The sequence below is a fragment of the Mauremys reevesii genome, linkage group 2, assembly GCF_016161935.1.
Source record: "Mauremys reevesii isolate NIE-2019 linkage group 2, ASM1616193v1, whole genome shotgun sequence".
Classification (NCBI taxonomy): domain Eukaryota; kingdom Metazoa; phylum Chordata; order Testudines; family Geoemydidae; genus Mauremys; species Mauremys reevesii.
The window spans coordinates 19,890,267-19,915,854 of NC_052624.1; the positions used below are offsets into that span (position 1 = coordinate 19,890,267).

Consider the following 25,588-nt stretch of genomic DNA (forward strand, 5'->3'; position numbering starts at 1 on the left):
CCAAACCTGAAACTGAGGTACTGCAGGTACAAAACAGACAGCCTGGCTAAAAGATGTACATTTTCTCACAGATGCAATCTAGTTAATCTATGTTGCATGCAGAATTGTGGCGATGTTGGTCCCAGGATATTATAGAGACAAGGTGAGGGAGGTATTATCTTTTACTAAGCCAACTTCGGTTGGTGAGAAACACAAAGATATATATTTCACCCACCTGGTCTATCTAGTTAATCTGTAATTTACAGAGGGAGTTCTTCATAAACCCATAGCGTAACCCCCTGAAAAGCAAGAAAGGGGGCTGGAATAGACCACAGTCAACAAGGCAAAATAAAATAGCCCAAGCCTAAAGTCCGCAATTAAATCTTTTCTCTCCCAGAAAGTCCTTTCACTAATTACCCACAATCGCTCAAAACTAGATGACAAAGTTTGAAATTCTTAGTTATACTTATTTATTATTTCACATTGTTTCTAAGGGCTTGGCTACACTTACAAGTTGCAGCGCTGGTGGAGGCTTTCCAGCGCTGCAATTAACACCCCGTCCACACTTGCAGGGCACAACCAGCGCTGCAACTCCCTGGTTGCAGCGCTGGCTGAAAACCCATCCGGGTTGGGGTATAAGGAGTGCAGCGCTGGTGACACCAGCGCTGCTCAGCAGGTGTGGACACTCACCAGCGCTTTACCTGTCCTCCAGGGAATAAGGAGCTATCCCAGAATTCCTGTTCAGCCACTCTGCACATCAGTTTGCACTCTACTGCTCTTGCCTCAGGTGACCCGCCCTTTAAATGCCCCGGGAAATTTAAAAATCTCCTTCCTGTTTGCTGCAGCCAGGTGTGGAGTGCAATCAGTTAATCAGTTACAGGTTACAGGTAACCATGCCTCCACGCGGCAAACGAGCCCCAGCATGGAGCACAGGTGAATTGCAGGACCTCATCAGTGTTTGGGGTGAGGCGTCTGTTCAGGCACAGCTGCGCTCCGGCCGTAGGAATTACGATATCTTTGAGCAGATAGCAAGGGACATGCTGGATAGGGGCCATCAACGGACGCACTACAATGCAGGGTGAAAGTTAAAGAGCTGCGGAGTGCCTATTACAAAGCCCGAGAGGGGAATCGCAGATCCGGATCCGCCCCACGACCTGCCGCTTTTACTTGGAGATGGACAACATACTTGGGGTGACCCCACTGCCAATCCCAGGGTAACGATGGACACTTCTGAGCAGGCTGGGGACAGGAGGAGGAGGAGGCTGCGGGGGGAGAGGAAACCGCGAGTGAAGCTCCTGGGATGGGGAAGAAACCGCAGATTCCTGGAGGCATGCAGCCAGGAGCTCTTCTCAAGCCAGGAGGAAAGTACCCAATCGCAGCAGCAGCCAGCAGTTGCAGAAGGACAAGCAGAGGAGCGGTAAGCGGCTTTTATTTTCTGGGTGGACATGTTTCTGGAGAGGAAGGGGGGGTAGGGATGCATGCATGGCAGCGTCGAGATGTGGAATAGCCCGGTGAGGTGGTCTAGCTCGTCGCGGTAATCTGCTTCGGGTATCTCGGCAAAGCTTCATCCAGAGCGTGGGCAATATGCCTGCGCAGGTTTATAGGCAGAGCCACTGTGTCCCTTGTCCCAGTGACGGTGACGCGTCCGCGCCACTCTTCGGCCAGGGGGGGGGGGACCATTTCTGAACACAGGCACGCCGCATAGGGTCCCGGGCGGAATCCACATTGCTCTAAAAGAGCCCCCCGCTGTTCCCTAGAGACTGCAGTAGGGAAACATCTTCCAGGATTAAGTCCTGTGAAAAATGTTGGGAGACTCTTTAGTGAAGAGATAGGAGATAAGATCACCCCGCATCTGCATCTTCACTCAACCCCTCTAGCACTCCAGATTACCCGAAGCAACCAGCTCCTCTCACTCAAGCCCCACTCCTCACTCACCATTTCGTGGCTTCTGTTGTGTTTTCCTTTTGGGATAAAGAATGCAAGTGAGAACTTGCAAGTGAGAACTCCCTCAGTGTAACAATTCATGTCTGGAGATAGTGGATACAATGCTGCCCGTGTTAAATGTTGTCATTTCTGTGTGTACAGTGACCTTGACTGGACTGCCCAGATGTTCAACATCACAGAGGCTTCAAAATTTGAGAAAAATCCCGAAAGAGCAAAGAGGACATGCTGAAAACTGTTCTTCAGCACTCTGCTACAGAGAGAAAAGAATTGAAGGAGTGGCGAGAGAAAGAAAGCAGGACCCGCAAGAGAAATGCAGTGGCCAAGAGGAAAAGCACGGAGCGGCTGCTAAGCATCCTGGAGCGCCAAGCGGAGTCTATAGAGTCACTCGTTGCCATGCAAGCAGAGCACTACCGTGCTACTCCCCCACCCGCCCGTCCTTTGTGCCTTGTGCCCCAATGTCAGCTCCAACCACCTTTCCCCAGCATCCAGGCTCTTACCACCACCAGCTGCCTCCAACACCTGTCGTTCCCCAACCAGCCCTGATACCTACCACCACCCTTACCCTCTGCATTCAACCCCATCACCATGCAGTATATGCACCCTGAAGTGCAGGATTCATTAAACAGCAATCCAGACATGGCATATGCAAACTTGTGACTGTACAGTTCACCAACCCACACCCTTGCCCTCTTGTGTTAATGAAATGTTGTGTGTCTGTCTGTCTGTCAAGGAAGTTTTTTTCTTTTCAATAAAACAATTCTTGGCTTTGAAAACAGTCTTTATTATAGCAGATAGTGAAAGACACCTTAGCCCAGTAAAGAAAGAGGCACTGCAAATCATATTATTATTATGGATAATAGAATAACAGTGTAAGCAGTGCAATTCACTCCCATGCAAGGCAGCAACATTACTGTTGGCTTTCAGCCTCAAATTCTTCCCTCAAGGCATCCCTAATCCTTGAAGCCCTGTGCTGGGCCTCTCTATTAGCCCTGCTCTCTGGCTGTGCATATTCAGCCTCCAGGACTTGAACCTCGGTGGTCCATGCCTCACTGAATGTTTCACCCTTCCCTTCACAAATATTATGGAGGGTACAGCAAGCGCTTATAACCGCGGGATGCTGCTTTCCCCAAGTCTAGCTTCCCATACAAACATCTCCAGCGAGCCTTTAAACGCCCAAAAGCACACTCCACAGTCATTCTGCACCGGCTCAGCCTGTAGTTGAACCGGTCCTTGCTCCTGTCAAGCTTCCCTGTATAGGGTTTCATGAGCCAAGGCAGTAAAAGGATCACAGTGGGCATTTCGACATCCCCTACTGTGATCTTCCTGTCTGGGAAAAAGTCCCTGCCTGCATCTTCCTGAACAGGCCACTGTTCCGAAGATCGTGCATCATGCACCTTTCCAGGCCAGCCTGTGTAAATGTCATCGAAACTCCCGCGGTGTTCCACAACCGCCTGGAGAACCATCGAGAAATACCCTTACGATTAACGTACTCTGATGCCAGGTGGGGGCCAGAATAGGAATATGCGTCCCATCTATCGCCTCCACAGTTAGGGAAACCCATTTGTGCAAAGCCATCCACAATGTCCTGCACGCTCCCGAGTCACGGTCTTTCTTAGCAGGATGCGCTTAATTGCCTTGCAAACTTGCATCAAAACGATTCCCACGGTCGACTTTCCCACACCAAACTGGTTCCCGACCGACCGGTAGCTGTCTGGATTTGCCATCTTCCAGATTGCAATAGCCACCCGCTTTTCCACCGTCAGGGCAGCTCTCAATCTTGTGTCCTTGCGCGCAGAGTGGGGCGAGCTCAGCACACAGTCCCATGAAAGTGGCTTTTCTCATACGAAAGTTCTGCAGCCACTGCTCGTCATCCCAGACTTCCATGGATGTGATCCCACCACTCAGTGCTTGTTTCCCGAGCCCAAAGCGGCGTTCAACGGTGCTGAGCATTTCCGTGAATGCCGCAAGCACTCTAGTGTCACACGCGGCAGACAAATCCATATTGATATCATCGTCGGACTCCTCACTGTCACTTTGGAGCTGAAGGAATAGCTCGACTGCCAAACGTGTTGTGCTGGTGACACTCATCAGCAGAGTCCTCAGCAGATCGGGCTCCATTTGCCACAGAAATCGCGATTCACAGAGAGTAACAGAAAGACACTCACAATGGCGCCAAACGCTGCCGGAATGAATGCTGGGATGTGAAGCGATGCACCACGGGGCGCTGGCAAACAGGAAGCGGAATGACCCGCACACTTCCTTCCCACAATACTCAGCGCCAAACGGGGACGTGGTGTTCTGTGGTATAGCTGCCCACAATGCACCTCTCAATACCGCGCTGGAAAGTGCTGCAAGTGTGGCCACACTGCAGCGCTGGTAGCTGTCAGTGTGGCCACACTCCAGCGCTGGCCCTTACACAGCTGCATGAGCAGCGCTGTAACTCCCAGCGCTGCAACTTGTAAGTGTAGCCAAGCCCTCAGATATGTTTTTCAGTAATACTTCAGTGATTTTTTGGATTCAAAGCTGGTGTCATCCACTACTGGTAGGGGAAGTGCGGTTTCTAAAAAATGCAGCAGTATCTTCACACTTTCACTGTGAAATAAGCAACATGTCCCTCTCCCACAGCATGCCTGTACTGCTGCAGAAGTGCCACTGCATAGCAAATAGCACCCTACTACCAGCATAAGGGAGAATGCTGAGCAATTTGAAAACTGTTTCATAACATCTTCAAGCCCACAACAAATTGCAAAAAAAGCTATTTCAAGTTTGTAAAGAAATAGGGTGGAAGTAAAAAATTGTTGGCTGCTCATAGACCATCAGCAACAAAAGACTATCTTTTACAAATGTTTTCTATTTAAGAGAAAGGGAACTAAAGTGACACTGACAGCTGTTAATCAATTTAAAGAAAAATTCAATAGCAAGAAATGCTAAATTGCAGGAATAAAGCCTGAACTTAGCTAAGAACTTAGTTCCTGAAGCCTAACAATGGAAATAAAGCAAAGCCAAACAGCAGAAAGTCACACCTCAGGAAGCTTTCCCAAACATGATTTGGCTTTTTATTTTGGGTAAAGCGGCGGGCGGGGTCCAGTGGCAAAGAGAGAGCACAGAATCGGGAAGCTAAGACATATGACTCCATACAGTGGCAATCTTCAGAGATAATTGAAGAAATTGATTATAATAAGCCAATAAACCAGAAAAGGGTACAGTGCAAAGTCAAGGGACTTTGTAAACAAGACCTACTATTTAAGATCTTTCTTGAAAAGTATTTCTTTTAAGGAGATGAACATTTAAATTCTTCAGTATTATCAAATCCCACAGTGATTACATAGGTCTGTTTTTGTGAGTGCCTTTGTGTGCTTAATGTAACCGTCCCAAGTGTTACATATTATGTTTTTAAAATATTGAACAAGACAATCCCTTTGATGCTAATTATTCAGTGAAATGTTTAACTATAAAGCAGATTGTATGAAAGTTTAAATGGATAGTAAAATTAATTTATTTTTAGTTGAAGTTTGGTATGATTATTATCCTGATTTGACTTGCAACGGTGGCCTCACGGGATTTCTCCAAACATCAGAACAAACAACTGAAAGAGCCACATTTAGTTGTCTTAAGTGGAAGCAATGGTTAAAAGATATTTGTAAGGGAATAATTTGGGTAATTTTTACCATTTAATATATATATTAATAATATATATTTTTGGCAGCAACAGAGAAGATTTTGCCTCAAGAAGGAATACGAGTAAGTGTTACATGAAAATAGGATAACTGCATAAATAATGTTATGCTTAAATTAAATGTATAAAGCCTTCTCGTCCTCACTCTGGAGTCATTTGTATGGGTGATCTGATCTTTCCTGTAAGGCCTACCGAAGAAAGTAGACTGCCTACCAACTAGAAATATTTGAAAAAATGCTTGACCTGAACAAAATCCCTTCTGGTACCCAAGTGGGTTAAAATAATAATAATAATAATCACACTACAGAACACCATTAACGCCTAACAATGATTAGTTGTCACAAAAACTCCCATAATACTTGTCAGATCAGAAAGTGAAACCATGAGTCAAGTGCTATATCTACAAACACTTGAGCATCCATTTAATATCAAAAACTGAAGGTGAAAATAACCTGTCTACATCTAAACTTTAAATTACTTTGCTATGACAAATGTGGTCTCTTGTTTCAGTTATTTAGACAGCTTGTTTAGAACATTCTAAAGTTAATCCTCTGCACTGTCCACAACAAAATAACTACAACTCAGTCCCAAGTAATGCAAGGAGCTCTACCCAACTGATCACCCCAATGTCTGCATGAAGCCCCAGTGACTTCCCCAGCGACTGTGAGTGGATCAGTAAATATGCTTGAAGGTGTGTGTGAAAGTAGGCATGCAGTGGCCCTGAAGAAGAGAGTAAGACAAGAAACTAAAAAGAAGTATAAGTAAAGGAGGTTAAGAGGTCTTTGGGGAGAAATGGGGAGAGAAAGAAGATGGAACAGGAGACAATATAGGGGGGAAAAGGAAAAAAAAAATCTATAAAAGGAGGAGGGTGGCAAGAGAAGAAAAAGAAGAAACACCACATTCAAAACAATGAAAGAAGGAAAAGTGGAGTAAAGCCAGACATGGCAAAGAAGGTGTAACAACAACAGAATACAGTAAAGTTACACTTTTAAATTGCAAAGGCATGGTCATTTAGGGGCATGTTTAGCTATGCATTTTTCACCTAGATTAGTGAGTTCAGTCCTTGTGCTATTCATATGTAAGTGGGGGGGTGGAAACAGTCAGTGTGTGAATGAGCATAGGAGAGGGCAAGAGAGAATGGACAGCTGCTAACTCTTGTGATTTTACTGCAAGTACCACAGTAGTAGATGTTTTTTTCCTAAAGCTGCAGCTCCTGGAGTCTTGTTACGTGGGAATCTCAGCTTTCATTTATACATTGTTTCTAGCCTTCACAACTGTAGAGAAGAGTCTGAAAACACAAAACTCTAAAAGACTTGAACACCAGAAGGCAAACAAAGAGAATCCTCAATTTGCTATTTTTTAAAAATGTCATAGTATTTAAGCTAATCACATGATTTTTGAATGAGTGGGGTTGGCAATATAAGGAATGGGAAGAGCGGGATAAAGTAAATAAGGGAAGAGGGAGAACGAAGAGAGGGATCTGGACAGAGGAGGAAGGAGAAGGAATAAATGAGGGAGGGAATAGTGAATAAAGAGGGAAAATAATGAGGACAGCTGGACTTAATTTAGGTGAGAGTCAGAGTTAACTAAGGCCTTGTCTAGACTATTCAGTTTTGTCGACAAAAGCCAGCTTTCGTTGACAAACCAATGGAGGTGTACACACTGAAATGCTCCTCCTGCTGATGCAGACATAATAAAATCACCTCGTCGAGTAGTATAGAGCTTTTTGCAATGTAGTTAGAGCAACCGAGTGTCAGTGTAGACACCTCACTTGATTACATCACCCTAACTGGCCTCCAGGAGTCCCACAATGCCCATCACAACTGCAGTTTGAACTCTGCTGCCCAGAAGGAGCACAGGTCGGCGCCGCTCCCAGGGCCCAGGAAGTTTTGAAATTCCTCTTCCTGTTTGCATGGTGTGCACACTTTACACAGCATCTTCCTAGCTGATCATGCCAGCTTTCTGCAGCAGACGCTCTCCCTTATGGAGCACACCAGAGCTGTGGAATATGCTGAGTATATGCAGTTGCAGTTTTGCACCAGCTGTAGGAATTTCAATACCTAGAGGCTGATTACTAGAGGCATGCATAAAAGAGGCATAAGAGGAACACACAGAAGTGTCGTGCTAAAACCAAGGCGTACCAGAAGGCAAGGGAGGCCAACCATCGTTCAGGTGCGGCGTCAAAGACATGCTGCTTCTATAAGGAATTACACGCCATCCTTGATGGCGACCCCACCTCCATCACCAAGAGCCCCATGGACAGTTCAGGGGGACTGACAGCAGCGTCCAGTGTACTCAACCCAGACGAGGAAGTAGTGGACAAGAAAGTGAAGCTGGAGGATGATGTGGAGCACATGGCAGGGTCATCCAGGGGTATGGCGAATCAGGATCTCTTTTCCAATCCGAAGGGGTCTAGCCAGTCCCAGCACTCCAACTCTGGCGCACAGGATGCAGGAGAGGGGAGTGCTCATTTTGCTTTGATACTGCACAGTGAGAGATTGAGCTCTGATGTACTTTGTTACATGGTACAGGAGGGATAAGGGCCAGAAATTAGCAACAGAGCCTGTTCATCTCTATGCACTGAGGCCATGGTGGAAAAGTTTGTTAACGTACACAGAGATGTCCCCGGAATCCTCCATAGTGATCTCTAGGAAACTTTCCTGTTAGGTATTCTGCAATCCTCTGCTGAAGGTTCCTTGGGAGAGCTATCTTGTTTCTCCCGCGGCTGTAGGAAACTTTGCTGAGCCACCTGGCAATTATTTCTGCAGAAATCAGAGCAGCACACAGGCAAGCAACATACAGAGCCAGACTGAAGCCACGTGCATGCAGGAGATGCACTCTTGCATCCTGGGTTACCCTTAAGAATGATATCTGGTTCAATACCCTAGCCTATGGAAAAGGGTACCAATATTCAGAATTGGCTCCTTAAGTCACTTACAGTAACCCCCTCTGTAAACCACCCTTTGTCCCGTCTTCCCAATCCCCCTTGCCCACCCAACTCTCCCCCAAAACTCAATGTATTCAGGACTTGTGCTGGCCTGTGTGCTAGACAAAGGATAGTGAGAAAGAGGTGTGTGTAATTTTTGTGATTCATGGCTGTGAGCACACTCACAATACTGTCTCTGTTCATTGTTTCTTTGGCTTCTGCAGACGTGCCCTTCAGGAACCACTCCTCCAGACCGGTGGTACACCTCTGTCAGATAAGGTGCCGACCCAGGTGGAGTAAGGAGGGTGTTTCGTGAAGTGCTGCAGTCAACAGATGCAGCACACAGCAAAACATGAGCATGGAGGGAGACAATCAACGAAAGACTCAGGCTGGACAGCCAGGAAAGGAGACAGGGGCAGAAGCAGATGATAAAGCTCCTGGAGGGCCAGACAGAAATGTTGAAGTTCCTCATTAGCCTGCAATCTGAGCACATCCATGCCCAATTCCCCCTCCAGCACTACAGAACTCCAGTCCATGCCCTCCCCAAATGCTCCCATTGCATTCATCGCATGTTCCTTGTCCCTCACAGTACTCTATGCACTCCACACCTAGGGACTGGTTTCCCAACAAAAGCTGTAGTTACACCCAGCTGTGAGAGCCCTCACTGTGAAACTGTTCCTCTTTGCATGTCCCCATGTGACCAAAAGTTTGTGTTTTATCCTATTATTAAACTTGAGTCTTTGAAATAAAATGAGTCTTTATTTATGGCATGCATATATACATCACTCAGTGCTAACAATCAAATACAATGGCTACAGGTAGGAATATTTGCTCCTTGCAATTAATGCTCAGGAAGCAAGCACTACAGGAGTAATTCAAGGTAGCAAGTAAGCATTGCCTGGCCAAATGCATCACATAAAGACACATTACTGGGAATATCATCAAAATGCGCCTTCAAAGTCTTCCAGATTCAAACAGCCTCCTCCTGTGCCCCTCTAATTGCCCTTAGGCTGGCTGCTGATTTTGAGCAGCCAGATACATCAGCCTCAGCGGTCTACCGCTGGGGAAACTTATCCCCCTTTGATTTGCAAATATTAGGTAGAGTACAGAATATTGCAATGACCATCAGAATATTTTCCTCATAGAGGTCTATCCGGACAAAGAGACAGCTCTAGCGACCATTTAATCAACCAAGGGCACATTCAATGGTCATTTGGCACCAGCTGAGCCCGAAGCACTCCTTGCTGCTGTCCAGGTTCCTGGTGTAAGCCTCCATGAGTCACGGGAGCAAGGAGTAGGTGGGGTCTCCAAGGATCACTATGAGCATATTTCCACTTTCCCCATTGGCATCTTCTGTTCTGGAAAGAAAGTCCCAGCATTCAGATTTCCATATAGTCCAGTGCTCCAAAAGATCATGCACCTTTCACGACCACCCTGCATTTATGTCAGTGAAACAGCTCCGGTGCTCCACCAGCACATGCAATACCATGGACAAGTGGCCCTTTCAGTAGATGTACACCGTCACAAGATGGGAGGGGGCCAAAATTGGGATATGCGTTCCATTTATCACCTTACTGCAGTTAGGGAATCTCATTGTCTCAAAGCCATCAATTATTTCCTGCACATTACCAAGAGACACAGTCCTTTGTAGGAGAAGGTGATTACTGGCCCTCCACACTGGCATCACCACACCCCCCACGGTGGACTTTCGAACTCCAAAGTGATTCATGACTGACCAGTAGCAATCTGGAGTTGCCAGCTTCCACACAGTGATTGCCACTCACTTTTCCACAGTGAGGGCAGCGCTCATTCTGATGTCCTTGCGCCGCAGAGCTGGGGCAAGCTCTGCATACTGTTCAAGGAAAGTGACTTTGTGCATCCAAAAGTTCTGCAGCCACTGCTCATCATCCCATACACGCATCACTATGCAATCCCACCACTCAGTGCTTGTTTTCCGATACCAGTACCACCATGGCAAGCTGTTCCGTGAATGCCAGCAGAAATCTTCAATTATTTGTTACCATGGCAGAAAGCAGGGCAGGCATGTCCCGAATCATTCTGTTTCACAGTTCATGAAATACTGCAGGACCAGCCATGTAGTGTTCATAATACTCATTACCAGAATGATCAGCAGCTCAGGATCCATGCTGTCAGGCAGAGATGGCGGGTGCACAGTTTACAAGGGCTGTTGAAAAACTATACTAAACGAAGCAGGAAGCCCACGGAATGATGGGATGGAAAGAACTACATCATGTCCCCATGATGCACCATGACCTGTCTCCAGAAGTCCCAGCAGCGGAGGGGGCAGAGGGTGACAAGTTGCACAGTGGGATAGCTATCCACAATGCAACACTCTCTCTGTCAATGCAAGAGCAATGACTGTGGATGCGCTCAGCTGACAAAGAGTGTTGTGTGGCCGTGCTCAACCAATGTTATTAGTGACTTATGATAGTCAACATAACTTACATTGACTTAACTCTGTAGTGTAGACATGGCCTAAAACTAATAAGGAAAGTGAATAAAGAGTTTATGCGAATGGGGAAATTAAAGAGTTGTGTTCATAACCTGCCTCAGTCTGCCATTCTGCATGCGTCCATTACGACCTACATTCTAAACTACAGATGAAAAACTAAATGGGTGCTCTTAGAAGCAGGGCAATGCTCTAAAATAACTGTTTAAAAAAAACTAATTTTTTTCTGCACATGTGCAGTAAACACTATGCAGACAATTTTGCCTATTTACACTTTACATTATTGCAAATGTAATTGTATCAAGGAACTAAGAAATGTACATACGAAATTCTGTTGACAATGGCATCTTCATCCTCCTGCTCATCTGAAAAATAATTTATAGCAGATTTAGTGTGTACAGCTACCTATATATAAAGGAAAGATGAAAATAAGTTACTAAAATAGAAAAACCTAGGTCAGATCAAAAATTTTGTATTACTAAATCCAAATCCATTATTTTTATATTCTGTAGTAGACATACATTTTGTAAATTAATGTTACCCATTTCCATTAGTTTTCTTGAAAGAATATTTTTCTTAATAAAAATCTGTGCTGCTTTCCCTCTACCTTTACACTGCCTTTGCTGATTTCTTAATCTCTTCAATCAAGACAATTAAAGAGCATTATTTTGCTCAGGACTAAGGGCTTGGCTACACTTGCAAGTTGCAGCACTGGTAGAGGCTTTCCAGCGCTGCAATTAGTAACCGTCCACACCTGCAAGGCACATCCAGCGCTGCAACTCCCTGGCTGCTGCGCTGGCTGTACACCTGGCCAGGTTGGGGTGTAGCGATTGCAGCGCTGGTGATCCAGCGCTGCTCATCAAGTGTGGACACACACCAGCGCTTTTATTGGCCTCCAGGGAATAAGGAGATATCCCAGAAAGCTTTTAACTAAATTACTCTCTTTGTTTTGTTGTGAACTCCGATCGGAGCTCCGTTGAACTGCTTATCTAAAAAAAACCACTGATCACAGCAAACAGGAGCTATCTGTACCTGGCTGTGAACGATCAAATGAGAGGCAGGGAGTGAATGTTTGCTTGACAGAGGCTGTGGCTACACTTGCATTTCAAAGCGCTGTGTAGTCAGCGCCAGCGCTGGGAGAAAACTCTCCCAGCGCTGTCCGCACTCCACCTCCCTGTGGGCAGCGCTGGGGACTACACTGGCGCTGCAGCGCTGCAGAGGGTGTGTTTTCACACCCTGCTGCAGCGCTGCAAATTTGTAAGTGTAGCCAAGCCCAGAGAAACAGCGTTGGAGGCAGGCTGTTTGCAATTAAGACCAAGGGTTCGTGAACATTTTGTGATTTTTCAATCCAGGAAGCTGAACTGTTGGCTCCAAAAATCCACTCTCTCTCTCTCTTCCCTGCTCCCTGTCACAGTACACCACAGGGAGTGAGTGAAACAGCGGGGAGTCCGTGTTGGAGGCAGGCTGTTTGCAATTAAGAGTTAAGACTAAGGGCTCGCAAACATTTTGCGATTTTTCAATCCAGGAAACTAACACACAGTGTTGGCTCCAAAAATCCACTCTCTCTCTCTTCCCCGCTCCCTGTCACAGTACACCACCCTCCACCCCCCTCTTTTGAAAAGCACGTTGTTGCCACTTGAATGCTGGGATAGCTGCCCATAATGCAGCACTCCCAACACCGCTGCAAATGCTGCAAATGTGGCCACACACCAGCGCTGGTAGCTGTGAGTGTGGCCATACACCAGCGCTGCTCCTACACAGCTGGATGACCAGCGCTGCAAACTACCAGTGCAGCAAACCGTAAGTGTAGCCAAGCCCTAAGAGTATATCTACACTGTGAAGTTGTCAACAAAACTTGTCTTTCACGAGTACTTAAAAAGCCCCTCCGTGAAGGATAAAAGTTTTGCCGGCGGAAGTGGCAGTCTGAACACAGCTTTGTTGACAGGCAGGGCCGGCTCCAGACCCCAGCGCGACAAGCATGCGCGTGGGGCGGCACTTGCCAGCAGGGGCGGCAGATTGGGCCAGCATGACTGCGGAGGGGGCGCTGCTCCCGCGGCTCCAGTGGACCTCCCGCAGGCGTGACTGCGGATGGTTCGCTGGTTGCGGACCTCCCGCAGGAGCTCAACCGCAGCCGGACCAGCGACCGCCCGCAGCTGCGGGAGGTCCAGCCGAGCGCGACTAGCGGACTCACCAGTCAAGCCCGCGGGAGGTCCGCTGCGCGCATGACTGCTTGGGGCGGCGGAATATGTAGAGCCGCCCCTGTTGACAGGAGCACTCTCCTGGTATCTATGATGCAAAGTGCTGCAGTCACAGACTAGTAAACCCTTCTTCTGAATGAATCCTAACAAGAAAATTCAGGGCTGTGGAGCAGTGCTAAGCAATTGGCCGCGTTTGCCCACTTGCCCTGGCTACCTCAACTGTTAAGAGAGGCGTGCATGTAGCTGACACCATCCTGAGGGACAGAGTTTTCTAAACTGCCTTTGAGATAGGGGAAGTAGTGAATGGGATGTTTCAACCTCATGAGCTGCTCCCTCCATCCTGAGACCTGTCATATCCCCGACCCTGCTCTGTGGAGATGGGGTACAGGAGCAGGGGGAGGGGGACACCCTGACATCAGCACCCCTCTTCCCCTCCACAGCAAGCAGGAGGCTCCCGGGAGCAGCTCCAAGGCAGAGAGCAGGAGCATCACACGGAAGTGGTGTTGGAGGTGGGGACACCTGAACTGCCCGGCACTTGATAGCCTACTGGGCAACTGCTACACAGGGAACTTAGAGGAGCTGATGGGAGGCTGCCAGCCCACCCTGGTTCCAAGCCCCCACGCGCTAGCTCCAACAGACTGCTCTTCCTGCAAGCAGCGGACAAAGCAGGCGGCTGCCAAACAACTTTATAAGGGATCATTGCGCAACTTTAAACAAGCATGTTCTCTAATAGCTCAGCGACGTAACAACGAAATAACATTAACCAGAATGACGTTAAGTGAGGAGTTACTGTACCTACATGGGGAACAAGTATTTATGGACTTTTCAGTCTAGCAGAATAAAATATACCATAATGCAATGGTTGGATGTTGACTCTAGACAAATTCAGACTGGAAATAAGGTGTAAATTTTTAACAATGAGAGTAATTCGTCACTGGTAATTAGTAAAGGGTAGTGGTGGATTCTCCATCACTGATGTTTTTTAAATCAAGATTGGATGTTTTTCTAAAAGGATATGCTCTAGGACAGTGGTTCTCAACCAGTGGTACGCGTACCCCTGGCGGTACACAGAGGCCTTCCAGCGGGTACATCACCTTATCTAGATATTTGCCTGGTTTTACAACAGCTTACATAAAAAGCACTAACAAAATCAGTACAAACTAAAATTTCATACAGGCAAAATGAGAAAGTCAGCAATTTTTCAGCAATAGTGTGCTGTAACACTTTTGTATTTTTATGTCTGATTTTGTAAGGAAGTGTTTTTAAGTGAGGTGAAACTTGGGGGTATGCAAGACAAATCAGGCTTCTGAAATGGGTACAGTAGTCTGGAAAGGTTGAGAACCACTGCTCTAGGAATTATTTTGAGGAAGTTCTATGGCCTACGCTACACAGGACATCAGACTAAATGATCACAACAGTCCCTTTTGGCCTTAGGATCTATGATCAATTATTTCCTTCAGGGACTGGGGACAAGGAGGGTGGTTTTGTAAGAAACAGGTTTAGGAAGAATGCTGAAATAGGTCTGCTTCTGAGCACTGGGGCCACTAAAATCAAGACTTCTTTTAAAAGAACGCCACTACTTCCCTCTGCAAACCCCAGAAGTAGGCCAGCTTACCTCTATTATATTCACTGCTTTGCATATTCTGCTTTATTACATTTAGCAGTAATGCAAGGAACCTACAGACTTGTATCCTGTAAGACAATGGCTTCAGCAGTTAAGATGAAACTTTGGCATAGATAAATTTAGGTAAGCCATATGTTTTGGGGAACTGGAAGTAGAACGTAAGGGGGAATTCTGTCCATAATGACATCAGCCAACCATAGAAACATGAACTAACACTAGCTTCTGGAAGGGGAGAAAGCCCTACTTAATATGCCTTAGGCATGGTAACATCAGCGTAACATATTATAAAAGTGGCATCCCAGAGCAGTAGGAGAGGGAGAGATGTAGCCTTGGGAGGGGCCAGAATGATGGCCACTGGTGAAGATGAGGAAGGTGACAATGAGGAAGAGATAATGACTAATATTTTAGGTTGTTCTGCAAGGGATGGTGTGAGTATGGATGTTCAGATGTACTTTTGTATTATCTCTATCTACTTTACTGAGTTAGAATGTGTGTGACTTTGCTAAATGTATTAATAAATTATTTATTTGTAAATATAGAAGAGTTCCTATAGTTTGAGTGTTGCACCTGTGCACATCAGGGTTCCCAACTATATAATAATTTTAATAACATGGGGCCCGATCTTGGGACAAGAACCTATTTGGCCTTAAAGTGATAACTGAGGATTTTTATTCATAATCTATAGATCAGGCTACACGTGAAAATGCAGATGAGCATCTTAAGTTCAAAATTTGGTGTTAGGGACCCAAGCTGGGGGCTGCTTGTAGGCTTCCAATTCAGATTCATAAGAACTCAGGTGAGAAGAAAGCAGAAGGGAGCTGAAGGCAGGAGGAGAAGGGAGTAGGTGACAGCTTTGAACTATCCCTTCTCTCCCCTCCCAAATTTGGTCAAGTGACATTTTAAAATAATATATTTGGTCAGTGAGGTGACAAGACTGGGCACCACTGCTCTACAGCAATGCTCTTTGGGAAAAAAAAGTTATACCCACTCATTTTTTAAATGGTAATAAACATCAACATTTGAATATTTAAAACTACTTACCTGCTTTCCTTTTGTATCTTCTGATTACAAAATAGGAAACTATGTAGAGAACAGCAAATAGGAGAAAACAGATCTGAAAAAAAGAAGTTTAATTTAATTAGGTTAATGAAAAGTCTGGATTATATTATGCATTTATCAGCTCCCCAAAACTGAAATTAAATTCTGATCAAACAGCAAGGAAGTGCTATACTTAAGATTTCTCCATGTGGTTGAGCGCTCAATTAATAAATGCAACTCAGTTTACTTTGTCAATTATATCAATTTGCTACATTTTTCAATAAATGCTAATTAAACTCCAAATAAATTCAAATGCTAGGGCCAAATGTTTAAAGGGTTAGTACATAAGCTCATTTCCAAAAATCCAACTTTAATGCATGAAACTGTTGCAGGTGAAAAAGTCTGATGTCTTTCTACTCCTCAGCAGGTATCAGTCAGCATCACAAAGCCTCCAGAGAATTTGAAAAAGTTCATCAAGATTATTAGTCCCATGCACCAGAAAAGCACATGATCAATTTAGCAGAATGCTGTAAATCCAGATTACATTTCATTGGCAGAACTGTATTGGGAAGCTTATATGAGATCTCTGCACACGAAACTTGATCCTACTCATCGGTTATCCTCATCAGCTTCATGACCAACCAAATTAACACAGAATTGGACAAAAAAATCCAAGTTCCTACCGCTGTTCCAAAAATTGAAGTCAATTTTGAAAATTAAGCGTTATTTGTAGAGCACAAATGTTAAAACACACTTTTGCTTAAAAAAAAAAAGTAGTACTCTCATGTTCTATAAATGTTACTTATTGTGTTCTTTGTATCTGTTTGCCTTTGAAAATAAAAAATATAAATGCAAAATGATATTTAAACTTAACTGATTAATGTACTTTGTCAGTTAGTGCAATACTGTTCTTCATATGTACTGACATATTATAATAGCTCCTTAAACCAACTGGCAGAGTGTATTAAAAACATGGAAGTGAGTCTGAAGAGCCATAAACTTCAAGGCACACTATCCCTTCAGACATTCTAGGGCTGTTACTATTTATTTTTGTGAATATGTATTAATAAACACCTACCTAAATCATAGCAGAGACAGGTACAGTTATCCAAATGAATATTAAAAGAAATACGCTATTAAGTGTAAATTGACTCATACAAAGCCCACTTTGCTCCCTAACCCATAAAATAGTTTTTTAAATGGATCTACCTGTGTCTATGATATGTAATATTAGCACAAAGAATCTGTCTTGCTTAGAGCTGAGCTTTAATCTGCATTATTCACCGACTGAGGTCTGCAAAGACAGACAAATGCTAAACCGATTCTACAGATAATCAGTTTAACACTTGCTGCCTTTCAGAGTACTATCATCTTAAATCTAGAATGAAGAAAGCTAATAGAGATGAGAGAACAAAAAAGGGCACAGAAATCATGTTGGGATGAAATTTAAGTTATCTGACCTAATCTAGTTCAGAACAGAAAGGAGGATACTGCTTTATCAGAAAGGATGCACAATCAAATAATAAAATCATGACAAGAAATATTAATAAAAATGTAACAGAAAGAGAAACTCATCCTATGTCTAGTTACAGACCCTTCATAGGAGAAATGGGCTACTAGGAATTTATACCATGTTCACTACTATGGGATCTAGGTGCCTGTAACTTTTCTATAGACCTCTCATTCCTTTTTAATAGCTTGTATGTCCTCTGTGACCCCGAGTGACCATCAGAAGGACAGTCATGGGGGCTAAAAGTATTAACTCCCCACAGTATACTGCTTGTAAGGTTTCCCAAAACTTCTATTTTTTTTTTATATAGGAACTTCCCTATACAATCTTTCCTCCTAAAACACACAAACCACCCACAACTTTCCCTGTTTCCCCTAACCTGGATTTCCCTGAGAATGCATCCCCTTATGCTTTCTAGGGTTGGGTCTGCTCTTTATTCCATTGCAAATGCTTGCCTGCTGCTACCTCTGATGGTTGCCCCAACCACTGGGATTGGCTCCTCCCTTCTTAATTCCTGGAGGCCCACTACCTTCCCTCCACTAAACCAGGGCTAGGCATAACCCTTCCCCTTGAGCTGTTCCTTTGTCTTCACAACTCCCTTATGGGACCACAAAGTAGTTAATATATTAACTTGCAGCAAAAAGGACTAACTACTTTGGACATAGTCAATAAATCATTACCCACAAGCACTCCTGCTGGAATGAAATCCAACACAGCCTTTTAGATCTTCCCACTCCAAGGGAACTTCAGCCAAGGCACAATGGTTTTAAATTTTCCAAGTGCCAGTAGTTCAACACTTTCCCTAGCGAGCATGTCAGATTTCCTTCCCATGCCTTCTCAGACCAGAGAAATGTGGGCTACAGCATCTCTCCAACCTTAGCATTCCTTGTCATTCACCTTGGCAATTTTTAATAAATTCCGTATCAATCTTCAGGATCTCTCCAGACATCTCCGGAGAAGGTGAGGAGGAAGTTCTGTGTTTGTGACAGCCACATTAACCTGAACTGCACAGGATGTAGGCTTACTTTCCCTTTGCTTAGGGCAGTGGTTCCCAAACTGGGGTTCATGAACCCCTGGGGGTTCACAAAATGTTACAGGGGGTTCTTGGGGAAAAATTCCCTAATGGCGGACAGAGCTGTCCCTAGGAACTCCGGGCACCATAGGGCCAGCAGCCCGGAGCCCCTGGACTTTCAAGAGCTAAGCAGATCAAAGCAAGCACATCACACTGAGGAGCAGGGTGACCAGATGTCCCGATTTTATAGGGACAGTCCCGATTTTGGGGGCTTTTTCTTACATAGGCACCTATTACCCTCCACCTCCTGTCCTCATTTTTTATACTTGCTGTCTGGTCACCCTACTGAGTAGATTTAAACTTCAAGACTCCTTATAAAACGTGGAAAGGGAGGTGGATATTTTTTGCTGTTTTTAAAATTAAATAGGCAGCTAGTATTGTTTTTAAAATGATTATGAAGAACAAGTTTAAGCTTTGTTGTAACCTGTGTTGTTTGCCTGGACTGCTCAAGACCTGAATGCTTGTATAGGAGGAACTCTTTGAGATGGCTTCTTAAATACTTTTATGCTGGTTTCACATGATACTCCTTGATGAAACATAGGAGCCTTGTCTTATAACAGGCTTAATCAAAGTGATCCAAGATCTCACTTTCATAGCTTGTAAGAGTGTTGCCGTTTTCATAATGTAATAAAAATACTGTAATGATAAATAATAATTAATAAATAGTGTGTAATAAGCATGTCATAAAAACAAATTTTATATTTCCAAGATCACTGCTTTTATAATTTATACTCCGGTAAAGGAGAAAATCCCTGGCAATATTCATTTTTCGGAGGGGGTTCGCAAGACTTGCCAGTTTAGTGAAAGGGGTTCACAGGTTGTTAAAGTTTGGGAACCACTGGCTTAGGGCAATTGTCCCTCAGGTGTTCAGTGGAGTTACATATGTAGCACCTTCTTGAACAGTCCTCCAATGAAGGGGGATCTATGAATGTAATTACCACGAAAGGATCAGTTGTGGTAAGGTGAGAGCCTGAGCTCCCATTTGCCCTACCTTTTCCCAGAAAAGGGAAAGCTTTTGTGCTCAAGACCTGAAGAAGAGCTCTGTGGAGCTCGAGAGCTCGTCTTTTTCACCAATAGAAGTTGGTCCAATAAAAGATATTACCTCGCCCACCTTGTTTCTCTCAATTTTTTCACTAGTCCTTTATCTGCAATAATTTAAAGGTACAAAAAAAAAATCAAACCACTTTGCTCAGTTCAAAAGTTTGAAGGTTTAAAATAAAAAAAACTTCTTACCCTAAAGGAAAATTTAAACAAGGCTCTAACTGGAAACCAAAAAAAAGTAATACTGCCCTTGTATTAGGATAGTGTTCATAAAAGCCCAATATAACTAACAAATTCAAAAATTACTCCAATATTAATTCAACAATTAGAATATTTATTCTTTTAATTTAAAGTATTTGATTTAAATATAATCAAGGTATATGGAATGTTAAACAGGTATAAAAAGAGGAAGGAGGACACTTCAGTCTCTTAACACTATAAGGTATCAACAGATGGGCCCAAAGTTGCACAAATCTGTGCAGGCAGACCTTTACACCCAGGCAGAGTCCCATGGGAGTAAGTATGACTCAACATGAATGTAAGGGTCCACTGCAAGGAGTTTTTTGCAGGATCAGAGTCAGGGCCACCTCTAGCCATTTGGCTGTCCTACGCAGCCCCCCAGCAGAGGGATTGTGTGGGGCCCCAGGCCTTCCCCCCTCAGGGTCTGGGAGGCAGGAGCTGAGGGGGCACTTTTGGGGGCCCTGCAGGCCCAGAGGATTAGTGGGGGGCCAGGAGCAGCCCGCTCCACTTCCCTCGCCCCGGCCCCAGCAGCCGGGCACAAGCGGAGCAGCCCGGCCCCAGCCCCGCTCTACTCCACTAGCTCCCAGCTGCGGTGCTCCACATCCCACCGCAGGTGAGTGCGGGAGGCGTCCCACTCTTTCTCCAACCTCCCTGCACTCACTGGCGGCGGGAAGCAGAGTGTCGCGGCTGGGAGCTGGCAGAGTGGAGCGGGCTGGGGCCACGTGGCTCCACTTCCCGCCACTGCCGGTGAGTGCAGGGTCGCTGGGGGAAGAGGTGGAATGGGGGTGGGAAGGGTAAGAGGCAGGGCAGAGGGAGTTGTCCGGGGCTCCACACCCCCTAGGGACGGCCCTGCCGGTGCGGGCTGCTGCTGAGTGGAGGAGGCGGGGGGGGGCCACGTGGTCCACCACCGCGCCACTGCGGTGAGTGCAGGGGTCGCTGGGGAAGGGCAGGGCAGAGGGAGTTGTCCGGGGCTCCACACCCCCTAGGGACGGCCCTGCCCCTTGAAGTGGGCGCAGCCCTTGGGGGCGGGGGGCGGCCGAAGGGATAGGGCTGGTCGCTGGGGCTGGTGCTGCTATGTATGCAGCATGCAGCTGCCTTGGGCACCATGAAATTTGGGGCAATTTGGTGCCCCAAGCAACTGCATATGCTGCGTATGCCTAAGGACGGCCCAGATCAGAGCCTTACTTGTCAACATACCTCTTCACTCCCCAAATGCCATGCCAAGACTTTCAGAAGCCTGGGCAGGGCACAACATGCTCACAAGGTTTCTTTACTGTAGACTTTTCCTACTCTCATATACAAATCCTTCCCCCACCCCCCAACCCAATACTAAAACCATAAAAAAAGAAATAAAGAAAAATAAAAAAAGCTAAATGGTAATAAAAAATATATATCATGACGATATCAATATACCACTAAAACTAAAATCAAAATATAATATATATATATTAAACCTATAATAATAAAAATAAACAGCAAATAACAATAATATAATGCTAGATAGATTAGAATTCTCCTGTATATAAGATACTATATATATTTATTATATATTTTATTTTTATATTATTTTTTTATATTAAAATAAATATGCTTTAGTTTTCAAACAGATTTAAAATTTTAAAAAATTTTTGTCACTGACATCACAACAAACTACAACTGCTCAAATCAAAACTGCAACAACTCACATGATCAAAAAGGGAAATCAAAAAAAATGTCAAAGGGAGAGAAGAGAAGAGGAGAAACACAGAGAGACAAGAGAGATAACACAAAAAGCAGCCTAGAACACACTCCCAAAAGCAAGCAAAGAAGCAAAAAGCAGCATGCAGCACTGCAATGCAAGAAGAGAAAGCTTAGAAAGAGAAAAGAGAAAGAAAAACAAGAAAGAAAAACTTTTTCAAAAATAAAACTTTTTAAAAATAGTCTTTAGTAAGTGGTTTTCTTTTATAGTTTTTTACATATAATTACGTTACTACAGATGTTACTACATCCAGACTGTTAAGAGACAGTAACAGACTGAACACAGACTGAAGAACACTTCTACTTTACAACACTTGAATGACTTAGAATGATAGAAATAAAAACTTATAATATAAAGATAGCAAGTAAGAAAAGATTTAATGAAAAAAGTGGCATATGGAAAATGTAGCAGTGTAGAATGTTTCAGAGAGTTAGAGAGTTAAAGTGTAGTGTAGAGAAAGAGGTTACATGTCTCATACAAATCTTACAATACACAATAGTACACAGACATCACCAGCCCACTCCAGTCCTCCTCCGGTGAATATCAAGATCAGCGTCCAGAAAGATTGCAAGCAAGCAGGTCTCAGTTAGCAGCAGCAGCACAGTCTCAGCACAGCAGCTGGGGATCAGTTCAGTCAGGGGCTGGCTGGGACCAGTAGAGGAGCTGTGCCTGCTTGCTGGAACTCAAGAACCAAAAAAAGAGATGTTGTGGTGTGGCACTGAAGAGGGGAGAAAGAGAGGTTGAGAAACTTCAGTCCTAGGCTGAAGAGGAAGAAGGGCAGGTAGCAGCAGCAGCAGCTTAGCAGCAGCAACTATTAAATGGAGACATGGAATGGCTGCTGGTGGGGGACCTATGTTGGGACCGGGTAGTGAGCAGAGCAGAGTGTCTCCCCTTGTGTCCAGAGTTCAAAGGGAAGAGAAGGGGCTGGAGTTGTAAAGGGCTATGGAGGGCTGGGACAGAGCTGAAGAGAGAGTGCCCACCTGTGGACTTTGTTTGTTTGTGACACCTGACAACTGACTTTGAAGGATGGATCTGGCTGGAGCTGGGAGCTGGGGCAATACAACCACAAAAGCAAAGAGAGTCAGGAGGAAGGGGGGGGGGGACACTGCTCCAGAGCAGAGCAGGACTGACTGGAGCTAGCCCAGAAGGATCTAAGAACCGAGCTCAGAGACAGGACTAAAGACATTAACAAGGACAAGGGGACAGGCCCTAGGGACTTTTTACCCCGGAAGAAGTTTGTTAAGGCATATTGGCTGTGTGACCTGGCCAGAGGGCTGAGCCACTGAAGACCAATGTGACAAGGTTAACAGCCAACAAGGGGAGCAGAGACAGTGTGTGCAGGTTTGCACCCAACTGACAAGCCGTGTTCACAAGAGGTCAGTGGTCCCATCACAGTACCCTTACTTAGATTACTGCAGAATATTAATTCAGCTTTTCATCATACCACATCCACTCTAACAGCTGACCAATCCTCTCTACGTGGCTGATTCTCATTTCTCCCAGCTCCATGACCTTCCTGTAAGCCCAAGAAAACACCTCCACCTGTTCCATCAGTGTCCCTTCAGGTTCCCTCTTCGGCCCCTGAGGACATACATTGGACTGACTCATTTTCTCTTGTCAGTTTCTAGGTTCTGAACAGGCACTTGAGAAGCTAGATGCATAGAAGTGTTCACCAGGCATGGTTTCCAGCACCAGAGACAAAGGGAAAGCCAGGATTCCAGGCAGAAGTCCATACTTGCTCTACCTCCCAGCTGCTGGAAACACTGCCCAATCCCTGGACTAGTGCCCTGGACAGTTCCTACCTGGCCTCCAGAACCTGTCAGAAGACAGGTTTCAGGAGTCATCCACTGCAAAGCTAGACAATCGCTTGAGATTTAATCTTGCCTGTAGCAGTGCCTTACTTCAATCTACTGACAGAGCTCAAGACCACCTGAATCTGAGGCATCTCATTTTCAAAAATAAGTTATTTAGTAGCCATACAAAATGTAAATAAGTTAATATAAAAACCTCATTTTTGTTTCCTTATTTCTTCCCTAAATTTTTCCATTCTCTCCCCCACGCTGTATTTCTCCTTCAGTCTTTAAAAATTAATACTCTTTTCCCCAAATCCCTTTTTATGAGCATGCTAGTACCCCACGTATCAGTCCATTCCCTTTGTACATAAGCTCTCCCATATGAGTACATTCTAAAACCATATTCCTATTTGACAGCATTTCATACCATAAGTTAATTTCCTTAAAATGCACAAAACCAGCTTTTTAAAAATGTTTTTATGGATTAAATAAAACTTTCTGATAAACTTTTTCTTAGCCAAACATGTTATGCATTTAAAACTAAATAATTTATTAAACAAAGAAAGTATCCCTAACAGTGAATTGAATTGATTGTTTCTGGTCACTGTATCCTTCAAGTTCTTAGAATAGTAGATCTCATCCTTTCACACCTCGCTTTATTCATAGATTGGAGGAAGGAAAACAAGTGTTTCTGTTTTATCAACTGAAATGAAGAAGATTGGCTCTTCTGCAGGTGCACGTGCAAAAAGACTGCTGCCACCAAAAGCACTTCAACAAACTCTGGATCTAAGCACTTAACCAGTCACTTCTACCAATCACTAGTAGCCTGACTTTCTTTAAAATTTTGCAGCATAACACATGCTCCTTACATTTTTTTTGTATTTTATTTGTTATTTTAATAACTATTATAAGTTAAGGCCTTCACATAGATTATCCATTTCAAATAGAAGTTCAAATAGTTTTTTAAGTCTGTATTTAAATTAAAAAAATCAAATTTTAAGTCATCAGGGGTCGGGTGGGTGGTTGTTTTTTTTATGCTCCCTGCCTGAAATCTCATTTTTTTTAGCCCCTCATCTGCAATCTGTTGCCACATTTTCACCTTCTCTCTGTGCTCCATTTAGCACTCCTACTACAACTCTCCTTTTTGATATATCAACAAACATCTCTTCTCCAGCCTTGTAGTCTAATTTGCCCCATAAGCACCTCCCAATTACCCTGAGACCTTCCTCCTCAAATAGTGGTAGACCTGCATATTCAATCACGCCCTAAAATTTGTATCTCCCACTTAAATCATCTCACTTAACCCCTGCTCATTTTGGCAAGCATCCAGACATGCCATGTGAATAGCTTCCATGGTTCTGTGTCCAACATATTTTCCTAGTTCCTTCATAAGATCTTATTTCAACAGTAGCATCACCTCAGATAGCCACTAATGATACCACAAGTTAGCGAATCACACTGCAATGAGTTCACAGCCCTCAGAGAGGCAAAGTCACACTGACTCCATGGGGGAAAAAAGTTAAACCTATGTTTTCATAGAATAGTTTGACTGTTACTGATACCTCCTTTCATTGTTACTGATACCTGCCTTAGCCTTGCTGCACTGCCAACTGGGAGCCGCCCGCAGTAAGTGCCGCCCAGTGGGAGGCCGCACCCCAAACCTCCAGCCTCCTCCCAGAGCCAGCATCCCATACCCCCTGCACCCCAAATCCCTTCCTGCACCCCAAGCCCTGACCCCCCTCCCAGAGCCAGCACCCCATACCCCCTCCTGCACCCCAACACTCTGCCCCAGCCCAGAGCCCCCTTCTGCACCCAAACATCCTCCCAGTGCTTGCACACCTCACCCCCTCCTGCACCCCAACTTCCTGCCCCAGGCTCAACCCAGAGCCTCCTAACAGACTGTGAACCCCTTGGCCCCAGCCCAGAGCGACACTGGGTGCCACACCAGCAGTGCTCCCAGCCATTGGACCTGTGCATCATAGTTACAAGATTGCTGTGCAGCCACCAGCACACCATAGCTTACAGTTGCTATTTGCCTGAGTTTTTTTCATTTATAAAAATGAAAACAATGGTACATTACAACCAAGAAGGCAGTAAAAAAAAAAAAAAAACCCAAAAAAACAGCCAGGTAGCAACCCTAACTGCTTAAAAGTGGTCAGGACATGGCCCAGGTGGCCTCCTAGGTTCTGCAGCCTGTGCCTACATGGAAAAACCACAACCATCCACAATAAGCTGAAACTGCCCCAAGTTTTCAGGGACTAAACATCTCTCCCTAATTACTTATCCAAGACCAGTACTTAGAGAAGTTTAGTAATTGCAGATGTATTCGTACTGGTCAA

General features: G+C 44.8%; 1 protein-coding gene across 2 annotated transcripts in view; it reads right to left on the reverse strand.

The window, feature by feature from the left end:
• LMBR1 (limb development membrane protein 1) overlaps positions 1-25,588 on the reverse strand; it is a 140,156-nt gene that overhangs the window by 98,733 nt on the left and 15,835 nt on the right. The window contains exons 2-3 of one of the 2 annotated variants that reach the window (XM_039527172.1): positions 15,859-15,931; positions 11,321-11,360 (exon numbers count right to left, since the gene is read on the reverse strand). In XM_039527172.1, the coding sequence (XP_039383106.1) occupies positions 11,321-11,360; positions 15,859-15,931 (113 nt within the window). Of the gene's footprint in view, positions 1-11,320; positions 11,361-14,808; positions 14,915-15,858; positions 15,932-25,588 lie in introns of those variants that run through there. The other variant, XM_039527173.1, reaches the window with a different exon arrangement.